At 43.1% G+C, this 11,456-nt stretch overlaps 1 protein-coding gene across 1 annotated transcript in view; it reads right to left on the bottom strand.

Moving 5' to 3' along the window:
• Nucleotides 1-2,474: 2,474 nt before the first annotated feature.
• PLXDC2 (plexin domain containing 2) overlaps nucleotides 2,475-11,456 on the bottom strand; it is a 363,862-nt gene continuing 354,880 nt past the window's right edge. The window contains exon 15 of the mRNA XM_065398467.1: nucleotides 2,475-2,591. Coding sequence (XP_065254539.1) covers nucleotides 2,475-2,591 — 117 coding nt within the window. The remainder of the gene's footprint in view (nucleotides 2,592-11,456) is intronic.

Genomic DNA, 11,456 nt, shown 5'->3' with positions numbered 1-11,456 from the left:
ATAAAGGGGATAGGAATGAAAACAGAAAAATTTGTTGACTATGAAAAAAAATCATGAAACCCACAAATAACATGATCAGTATTATTCAGCCAGCTCCACTGTTTACTCTGTAAAACATTCATAAGTAAAACTTAATCCAACTTGTATTACTAAGCCAATGCTTCAGCCTTCAAACCCAGAGTTCTGTGAGTAGTCTTTACTTACATGAATATTTAGACAACCAAACATAGTGCAGCATCATGTGGATACTCTTCAGTCAGATTCACAACATTTATATGTTGGCTGATATGTCATGATGTGATCTGGAATAACATTTATTTTAACTGGTGAGGGCATCATGCTTCAAAAATCACAAGTGCGAGTTCTGTAATTGTTTTATTAGGCCAATAGATTCTAGCTGATGATTGCAAATTTACTTGTAATAAGATAGAAAAACTGATCATAAGTATCAGACCCCGGAAGTTTTTTTTTTTTTTAATTATGTGCACTGTTATGTGTTTTATTTTAAAAATTAGTGTCACCAGATAGGTATGTGCATATATTTGATTCTTGCTATCTGAATTAATAGCCAGTACGTTAAACCCTCCCCCATCAGAAATAGGTGTTGGTAGAGCCACACAAATATAAAAGAGTGATCGCGGCAAGATTTTCAGCAGACCTCAAGATGTGTTTTTTAGCAGTTTCAAATTAATAGTGGTTAGATTTGGAACATTTCAAACGCACAGTGGATGATTTAAAACCGACTGTAAAATGTGTGTTACATAGAATAAAGAATGAATACAGAAAATACAGTATTGTATTATTTACTGAAGAAAATAACAAGTAAAAATCATGTTATTTTTAAAACAGAGTTAAGTAAACAAATTTAGACCATTCAAGCATTGACAAGAAATGTAAATAACTGATTAATTAAGGTTGTAACTACAAGGTGGCTAAACTACTTGAGACCTAAAACTGCAAATGTTGAATACTGTACCTTAAAATGCTTCAAGGGCCTCTGCTTGTACAGTGTGTAAAAGATTTGAAAGTGAAAGACCACAATGAAATGTACATACAACACCTGAATTGAAAAGTTTAGTAGCTCAGTGTATATTAACCCCTTTCCACCCAAAGGAATATCTTTTCTTTTCACTGGGAATTTATCATATTGTTTTTCCCTAGTCTGGGAGGAAAAGGGTTGATATTAAAGGAAACGTGGCTCTAGTATGCAGAAAAGTTATGGCACTGCAACTAAACGAACCACCATCCCTAAGCAACATAAAAATATTCTAATATTAAGGATTATTTTACAACTCAGTGGAAATATGCAGTAATGCAATCCATTTCCTCCGTCTGGATGACAAAAATGCAGTCTTAACAGCCACAAGAGCCTGCCTTGTGTTAGCTATAAAAAAAAATATATTTATATATATATTTATGCAACTACTATGTGTGTTAAACGAAATCACTGAATGAATCACCAGGGTTCTGCAACACTTTGAATCTGTATTTCTGGGAGGGGTGCACTGGAATCTGCAATGCTTCTCGGGAAGGACTCACAATGAGGATAAAAATCCATTTGTTTAAAATCTTAACATTTTTTCATCACATTTTCTGAGAAATGGTCTATGTTGATTTCTGCCAGCATCAGCCCAAAGCATCTGTTGCCTTCATTTCAGCCCACTGTTTGGAAATGGAAGCGGCATCCCTTAAAACAAATCCAATAATTAATTGTTTAGTGAACATTGAAACTGAAAATTAGTCCAATTTCACCATGAACTCCAATTATACAGCCCAATTTCACCATAGTGAAAACTCCCAGCTATTTTTTCTAACCGCCTTGTGCTAACTTTATAATTCTTTATCATGGCTTGTTTAAGGGATATTAACCAACAAAGTACAAGAAATATTCTACCACTCCTGGAAAGAATATATGTTGTACTGTAACTCACTCACTCACTTGGTTATGTTAGTTTGGCATTGAACACTCAGAATTGTATTCCACATTCATTTGTAGAAGTATAGAAAATTGCTTATTTTTTACCTGCATTGAATTGATTTTCTTAGCAACCTTGTCAAAACTGACCTTTGCTCTTTGCATGAAAGGGTTACAGATTTGTAACACAGTTTATCTTTGAGACACCAGAGAAGAATGCTTGAACAAAAGGGTAGCACCCTGATGAACTAAAGCTTTATTATATTTTTTGATTCTTATGCAACCCCATACCTAAGCCAATAACATGGCATTTGTGCCACATTTCTGAGACTGTAGATGTCCACTCAGGGTGTTCTGAATGAACTATTGTATGTCAATCCACTAAGGAAAACTACAGCGCAGTGGGAATCTGGTATCCTAAATCGTTTTTTCTTCTTGGACAAGATTTATCCAACAATCTTCTTTCTCTACAGCAGCTCAGGCCTCCTTTTCTTTAAAGAGAGGCAAAGTAAGTGTCTTACACCTGTAGACCAGTACTGGTGCGCTTGTCCTAGAAATTTTAGCACTGCTCTGATACAATGAAGCCTTCTTTTTCTCCAACTGGTTCCACTTCAGCATACGCAGGATGTCCCGAGCCTCTTCGAAATTTCATTGCAGGCCATCTGCTTGGGCGGCGCTACAAAAGAAACAATAACAAAATCCTTTTTAGAATATGTAAGGGATAACAACAAAAAAGCACGTGTTTAAAAGTACCTTATAATTTCATTTGCCTTGATACTAAAATCCAATTGGCTAACACTGTAGGCCGTTTTGGGAGCTGTGGGGAAGGGGTAGATGCAGGGCCGGCTCCAGGCACCAGCTTGTCAAGCAGGTGCTTGGGGCCACTCCAGAGAGGGGCGGCACATCCAGCTATTCGTCGGCAATTCGGCGGATGGTCCCTCACTCCGGCTCGGAGCGAAGGACCTCCCGCCGAATTGCCACCGCAGATCGCGATCGCGGCTTTTTTTTTTTTTTTTTTTTTGGCTGCTTGGTGCAGCCAAAACCCTGGAGCCAGCCCTGGGTAGATGACCAGAGCTGAAGAAGTTAATCCTTCCTTCTAGACTCATAAGGAAAGCCTGGCATTCTCAAGCAGCCCAGCAGGGGCTACTAGTCCTGGAAAGATGAGCTAGTGTTGCCTGCTGTCTCCTCCCTCTCCATCTGGGGTTTTGGTAGATCTTCACTGTGCACAGAGTCACTGGCCAATCAACCCACTCCCAGGCCTGCCCACAGTGCCTCCTTTCATAGTCCTGCATAGAGAGTTGCCATCAAGCTCTACTCTGTGGTGCAGTGTATTACACAGTCCCGCTGAATGGTCTCTCTTCCACTGCAGAAAGGTGGAGTCCAGGTTGCAATGTGACATGTTGTGATTCTTGAGCCTATAAATGTACCCTAATTGTGAGCCTAACTGTGGGAAAGGAGATAAAAGTTTATGTAGTGTCACAATAATCTATCACAACGAATGCTGATGGGAAAAAGTGCAAAAGTAAGACAGAAAGACTGAATTAATCCAAACAAAATGGCCTGCTGATATAATTCAAGGACCGTGTTAAGATCTTGCGTGGTAAACAAAAACCATGTGAGACCGGAAATCAATTAACCAAAATTGGCATTTTGGAAATTAGGCCTAACTGGTGGACAAAATAATGAGCGGGATGGGCTATTCCACCCATCGCTCCCTTTTGGTGTCCTCAAAAGGAGATTTTTTTGGAGGGGGGGAAAGCTGGTTATGCAACATTGGCTGACGGAAAAATGAGACTAAGGGGAAGGAGCGAGCTTCATCATCATGACTGTAAACCCCACCATCTCTGGGGACCCCAAACTGTCTTTGTCCTAATCCTGAAAGATATTCTGATCAGACTGGGCCAGAGAGAGGGACCCAGATGACATCACTACCTTCACTTCTGGCTCCAGCTAAATCTCAGTCACCACCTGGGATGTGAGACTATGTCTAACCCTTGCCCCCCATGTGTTCTTTTTCCTCCCCACTATTTTTTCTTTCCTATCCCTCTCCTTTTTCCTTTTGTCTAACAAAAGTCTGGCTTAGCCAGCCAAGACTGCATATTTTGCAATACTGCTGTGAGTCTGTGACTAGAAAGAGGGAGCTAAACGCAATGCCCTAAACAGCCAAGGCTGTGACAAGTTTGCCAGGTCTCAGAGTGTTTGATAAGACTGTGCTGTGAGGCTGCAAATGAATCAACATTTAACACAGATGGAAGCTGTTATTTTCTATCTTCTTCTCTCGTCTTGTGCGTGTTTGTCTTGTTTTGTCTTCTAGGAAACAGGATTGGACTTTACCAACAACAGCTCTGGCTCATCTCAACTAACTTCTTTTCTTTTTCCCAAGAGAACAGTTATTACCATCTTTAATACCATCTAAGAGACTTTTAAAGAAAGTGTTTTTACTTCAAAAGACTCTTTCCAGCCAAAAAGAAAGGGAACAAGGGATGTTGTTAAAATGAAAGCCTTACTTAATACTTTACATTTCAAATGCTTTAACTGTTTATCCTTCTTCTTCTGTACCTTTTATAAAAGGTTAAAAAGAGTTTTGATGATGTGTTTGCCATGGTATTATGCCCGAACCTTGTTTAAAAATGTTTGATATTGGGCCATTTCAGGGTCATGTTAACACCTTTGACTCTTTGGGCCCATATATTCCATCTATATTAATACAACAGATATTTCTGTTTCATATCAGTCCTTAGAGCCAAATTCTGGCACTCTTACCTGGGTTTCCAAGAGACTAAAATTCCAATTTGAATAACTACATTCAGCCTGATTAATTTCCCCTGTAGCAGTTTCAAATAGATGAAGTACTGATCCTTGAATTTTGCCAGGTGTAAAAATTGTGTAGTCAGACATGCATTAACGCATGGTCTGGCAGGGAGCCATGGGGCACCACCTGGTTGGATAAGGTGAAGAGGATCTGAACAAGGTAGTGGCCAAAATCCCACGGGTCATAAGAGGCTCAGCTATTTTGCAACCTGGTGCACCAGAATTATTCAGGGAGGATGGGGTTCCCCTGCCAGGCTTGGGTGCTGATTTGGTTTTGGCCAATATAAAAGAGGGCAGTGGAAGATGTCTGGGAACCCGACTGGGTTTGGTGGGGGAAGCAGCCAAGCTAATTGCTGGCACCTCCTTGTGGCGGTTGTCCAGTGCAGGTACTCCATAGGAAAGGTATACAGTGATCAGATAAATGGCCTGGTAAAGGATTTAAAAAGGAGGTGTTGATTAAAGGAATGGAATAGGGTGGAGGGTTTGGGGATCCTATGAATGGTATGGTAGGGAGCCAACTCCCCTTTCTTATAGTCCACCTTAAACCTGCTACGACGGGTGGTGGTGACCTGGATGGAAAAAGAGTGGGGGCTGGTGGAAGACATCCCAGACATCTAATAATAAAGTTGCAGCCTGATTAAAACCATATCAAATGTCTCTGGTACTTCTTTCGATATAGCCAGACAACTACATTCTGCCTGAGTAAGTTTCCCTGCAGCCATTTCAAATAGATGTAGTATCTTCATTCCAACCATCCTAATGTGTTTTGTACTGTTAGGGCCTCATCCAGCTCCCACAGAATTTTTTTCCATTGACTTCATTGGGAACTAGATCAGTTCTTTAAGGAGCAGCCAAGAACCAGCCAAGTGAAGTGGATACATTTCAGTGGTAGATGAAATGAGATTCCTGTATATCTATAATGCCTTCTGAGATGAAAGACACTTCTAAGCCCTACATTTTCAAAAGTAACTAGTGCTTATGGGGCTCAATTTTTAGGTGCCCAAGCTGATGCATATTTAAGGATGCTGATTTTCAAAGGCTGATTGCTCAGTACTTTCTGAAAAGCAGCCCCTTCAAGGTATCTCAAATTAAGTGCCCAACGTCATTAGTCACTTCTGAAAATTTTGGCCTAAGTAAATATGCTATTAATTACCTATTGTTTCCTCTTCAAAGCTACTACATAAAGTAGCAGTCAGCTTTAGGGGACTGCTGAATTACACAGCAAACATTCCAATAGTGCTCGAGGAAAACAGAAGGATGAGGAAAGAAAATCAGTTCCATTTTATATTTTCATTTTAAGACCGAGACACAGCTTAAATGGCTTTTTCTCAGATTCCTACTTGACTGTGAGGAAAACTCTGTTCTGACGACAAGATCTTTTTACTTTTCCTGTCCTGAAAATAAATTCCTCTAAATATCTCCTTTTGCTGTCGTGTTACTGTGCTTCTTGCTGTTTAGTATATTTGATGGCAGAGACAATCTGTGCTAAGAACCACTGAACACCCGCTGCTGTTACATTATATTGGGATTAGTGAAGCTAATTTAGAGCAGGATTAGCTAAAGAATTTCTCAGGGACTGCTGAATTCCAATCTCAAAAAGACTGTAACTGTGAGGACATTGGTGGTAGGGCACAAAGAAAGGCTTACATGGGGATCACTGTCATGCAGCTATACTACAAAAGCTGCTGCTCTCCCCCACCCCCCTTCTAGCGTCAGGTGTGCTTTTGAGGTGTGCAATGTTAAATTTTATTTGACAGTTAATTTAAAATCTATGGCTTCTTAGTGTAAAACCTCGCAATATTAAAAGTAGGAATGTATAGTGCTGTCCTTTTGAAAGGACATGTTTTCCCTAATAAGGAAACTCAGCCCATTCCAATTTTTTTTAGACTTTCCATGTATACTTGATTCAGATTGTTTTAAAGATTAAAAAGGACAGTTAGGTTATTGCTAACGAAGAGGGATCAAATTCTGTTCTCAGATTCACTGGTGTAAATCCAGATTAATTTGATTAAACCCAATGAAGTTATTCTAGACTTACACCATTATAAATTAGAACAGAATTTGACCTGATATGTCTCTAATGAAAAGAGAAAATGAAAAACCAGTGGAAAACCAGTAGGGAAAAATAATTAGAAACAGAGTCTCAGATGACACTGACTAAGGATGATCTAAGTTTTAATGTATTAAGATGTTCTCCAATTTTATTTGAAGATGTAACCAAGGTTAGTTTTTGGCTCCTTCTTTTACTACCAATGCCAACCTGATTTTACCATTTTTAGCTCTGCTGTCTACGGGCAACATACTTTTTAATTGGCCTTTCCTTTTGATGAAAAATGCATGAGTTCACCTAAAATGGGATAAAGTGTAAATGTCAGCCGTTGCCCCAGAAACAAATAAACAAATAAATCTGAAGGTCATCTTCAAACACCAGAGTTCAAACTCCGTGAAGATTCTTTTCATGCCAGAGGTCAGAGAAATATTTTTATGCTACCTTGTCAGGTTTTACATTGCTAATAACATACACTGGGGTTTTTGTTGTTGTTGCTGTTGTTTTTTGTATGTGTGTATGTGGTATGATCTAGTCTTTGAAAACAGAACATTGACAAGCTACTGATTCACTTGACTTTGTTGCTGACCCAGATAAAACTGTAGAGATATTACAGTTTTAATTGATAAAACTAAAAGTAACTTAATGGGCATCATGGGATTTGAAGCTCCTCAAGCTACCACAGCAGCCCAGGAAGAGCATAATGAATTCTCTGCATTTGCTCTCTCTCAAGTAGAACAAGGAACAAACAAATCGGGGTGGGGAGGCGGGAGGGAGATATTTAGATTAATTCCTTAGTTCTTGTCCTCTCCCTCTTGTAGGTAGAAAACATGTTTCTTTCCTTAGAATTTGAAACCTTTTGAGGCTATTTTCTGAACTGCTGTTCTGTAAATAGAAAGTGTATTGCAACTGAATTCACTGGGATTTTTCTCACATGAGTGAATCTTCCAGAAATGGGTCCCAAGATTATCTTCCTAAGCAAATCTGCTAGAGGAAAATACCTTCAGTCTTGCAAGCCCCAGAAGGCCATGGATACTGTGTGGCAGAAGAATGACCTGCCATATGTGAGGAAAGAGGTTGGTTCCCTGTGGAAGGCCATAAAGGTAAAAAGAGAAATAGTTCCAGAGCAGGATAATTTATGAAATGACATTTCCAAGCTCAAACTCCCTGTGATGGACCCATCCATTACTCCACTGCTTGGGACCAGGCAGTCTGCTGGAGTTCCTGCTGCCCTTAGCCTAGAATAAACATCTTTATGCAGACCCTGGAGCAGTGACAGGATGGGTTTTGCCTGTCTCCTTTTTAAGAGGTGAGGTGTTTCCCGACAGAAGTACTAGAGTGGAAGTTTGGGGCTTCTTCCCTTTGTTATTATTGTACTAGGAGGTCTCCAGGCTTATCCCAGTGGGTAGCACTATTCCCCTCACCACCTTTTTATTTGGGCGAATCCTGGGCCTCAGGGCACCACTCTTATTCCTGGCTGGGCATTAGAATGGAGTTATCAGCCACGAAGAAATATGGCATGCAAACAAATATGCCCCTGTAGCATTCTTTCTTCACTGACAGAATTTCAGTCAACCACAGAAGGATCTACATCCACTTTAGGAGCTTGGCTGCTTAGTTCAGGAAATGCAGGAGACCCAGGAAGCTGCTTTCTGAGAGATAGAGCTTGTAATGAGCTGAATGCCCCAATTAGTTTGGCAACTGAGGGCATTCAACACATACCGAATTGAGGGACTTTTATGAAATCCTTGCAGGTCAGCTTTAAATAAGCTGATTTTCAGTTGCAGAGTTATGTGTTTAAAAGAACCCCAAACATGTCCCAAACTGAACCCTCCAGCAGATTCTCAAATAAATTAGTGCCATCTAGAAATGTAATCCGATTGGCTGAGTTTCATGAAAAGGGTTCTAGTAAACGACATTTACCTCTGGTATAGTTCTACAAGGGCGGAAAAGGAAAACAAACCTTTGGTTTCAATCTTCAACTCACTCTGAACAACCAGACACCATTTAAAGAGGCGTGATGGATTTTCTATTGCCAACAAGGCTTCCCATCTATAGTTATCCACAGGACCACTGATGACATAACTATAAAATAATATAGTACATAGCTTTGAGCTGAACAAACAACTGCAATTCAGTTGAGAGTTCTGCAGAAAATTATAAATGACTTTACTTTCGTACAGCCTAGAATTCAGTCAGGATTTCTAACCAATTTTATCCTGAAAACAAAGGAAACAATCAGTTCTGTGTTTCAGTAAAGAAACTGCTACAAAATAAATGGAAGATGTTTTAAGATGGTTTTAAATATATATAAAACAAGAAGAAAGAAATGCACTGAATGTGAGCCAGAAAAAGGAAAGGGAAGGAGGGAAAAGTCTACTGTGCAGATGCCATAGGAATATAAAGATTAGGGGATAAGTGATGTAGGAGAAGATCGATTATAGAAGGACTGAACAGATGTGCTCACTGGCATATAATCATTTTCAGATAGAGTACAAGCACTATAATATGGGAGTACTGGCATTTAATGACTGCTTTCCCTGGCCTCCTGAAGGAACTGAGAAACATATTGTTATCCCTTATAAAGATCCATATAATCTCTATGAAAGATCAGTCAATGGTATGGTACATTTCACCTGTGACAGGAATTCATTTATAATAATTATAATGAAACATACTGAGCACTGTGCTTCATTGTTATGTTGCTGCAATTCTTAATAATTCTTTTTTTACATTTCCTTTCGTGATTCTGCAAAATAAGTTTGTATTATCTGTGGATAATATTATCTGTGGAGAGTAGTTTGGTGACATGTACCATCCTCTACAACTGTACACTGCGGACTACAAAAATAGTACAATCCTATGCAGTGAGGCCTGTTACAGTGTCAGAAAACTATTCAAGGAAAATCTCCATTACAATCATAAGGTTTCAGAGTGGCAGCCATGTTAGTCTGTATCAGCAAAAACAACGAGGAGTCCTTGTGGCACCTTAGAGACTAACAAATTTATTTGGGCATAAGCTTTCATGGGCTAGAACCCACTTCATCAGATGCATGGAGTGAAAAAAAGTAGGCAGGTATAAATATACAACACATGAAAAGATGGGATACTTAAAAGTGGCCATTCTTCAACAAAAAAACTTCAAAAACAGACTTCAATGAGAAACTGCAGAACTGGAATTAATTTGCAAACTTGACACCATCAAATTAGGCCTGAATAAAGACCGGGAGTGGCTGGGTCACTACAAAAAATAATTTTCCCTCTGTTGATACTCACACCTTCTTGTCAACTGTTGGGAATGGGCCACATATACCATGATTGAATTGGCCTCGTTAGCACTACAAAAAGTAATTTTCACTCTGTTGATATTCACCCCTTTTTGTCAACTGTTGGGAATGGGCCACATCCACCCTAATTGAATTGGCCTCGTTAGCACTGACCCTCCGCTTGGTAAAGCAACTCCCATCTTTTCATGTGCTGTATATTTATATCTGCCTACTTTTTTTCACTCCGTGCATCTGATGAAGTGGGTTATAGCCCACGAAAGCTTATGCCCAAATAAATTTGTTAGTCTCCAAGGTGCCACAAGGACTCCTCGTTGTTTTTGCCATTACAATCATGTCTCTTTCCATTTCCTGTACTCAGAAGCCTGTAAACTACTAGCAAAACTTGCCTTTTGCTTTAATAGTATGATCCTACCAGCATCAAATCCCAACGAACAGGGCCGGCTCTGGGTTTTTTGCCGCCCCAGGCAAAAAAGCCTCCCGCCGCCCCCTCCCCGCCCCGCAGGGAGTGCGGCAGGGGAGGGCGCCGAGCCTGACCGCGGGCCCGCTCTCCCCGACCGGCCGGAGCGATGGGGGGAGGGCGGCGAGCCCGCCGCGGCTCCGCTGGCGGCCGGAGCGCCGGGAGGAGGGCGAAGAGCCCGGCCGGGGCCCCGCTCTCCCCAACCGGCCAGAGCGCCGGGGGGGGGGGGGCCGGAGAGCCCGGCCGGGGCTCCGCTATCCCCGGCGGCCAGAGCGCCGGGGGGGAGGGCAGAGAGCCCGGCCGGGGCTCCGCTCTCCCCGGCGGCCAGAGCGCCGGGAGGAGGGCGGAGAGCCCGGCCGGGGCTCCGCTCTCCCCGGCGGCCAGAGCGCTGGGAGGAGGGTGGCGAGCCCGGTCGGGGCTCCGCTCTCCCCTGCGGCCAGAGCGCCGGGGGGAGGGCGGCGAGCACGCCGCAGCTCCGCTCTCCCCGGCGGCCGGAGCACCGCGGGGAGGGCGGCGAGCCCAGTCGCGGCCCCGTTCTCGGGCCGGAGCGCCGGGAGGAGGGCGGAGAGCCCGGCCGGGGCTCCGCTCTCCCCGGCGGCCAGAGCGCCGGGGGGGGAGGGCAGAGAGCCCGGCCGGGGCTCCGCTTTCCCCGGAGGCCAGAGCGCCGGGAGGAGGGCGGCGAGCCCGGCCGGGGCCCCGCTCTCCCCGGCGGCCGGAGCGCCGGGAGGAGGGCAGAGAGCCCGGCGCGGCTCCGCTCTCCCCGGCGGCCAGAGTGCCGGGGGGAGGGCGAAGAGCCCGCTTGGCTCCGCTGTTCCCGGCGGCCAGAGTGCCGGGAGGAGGGCGGCGAGCCCGGCCGTGGCTCCGCTCTCCCCGGTGGCCAGAGTGCCGGGGGGAGGGCGACGAGCCCGCCGTGGCTCTGCTGTCCCCGGCGGCCAGAGT

The sequence above is a fragment of the Emys orbicularis genome, chromosome 2 (assembly GCF_028017835.1).
Source record: "Emys orbicularis isolate rEmyOrb1 chromosome 2, rEmyOrb1.hap1, whole genome shotgun sequence".
NCBI classification, from domain to species: domain Eukaryota; kingdom Metazoa; phylum Chordata; order Testudines; family Emydidae; genus Emys; species Emys orbicularis.
This window is presented reverse-complemented; position numbering and strand designations above follow the sequence as displayed.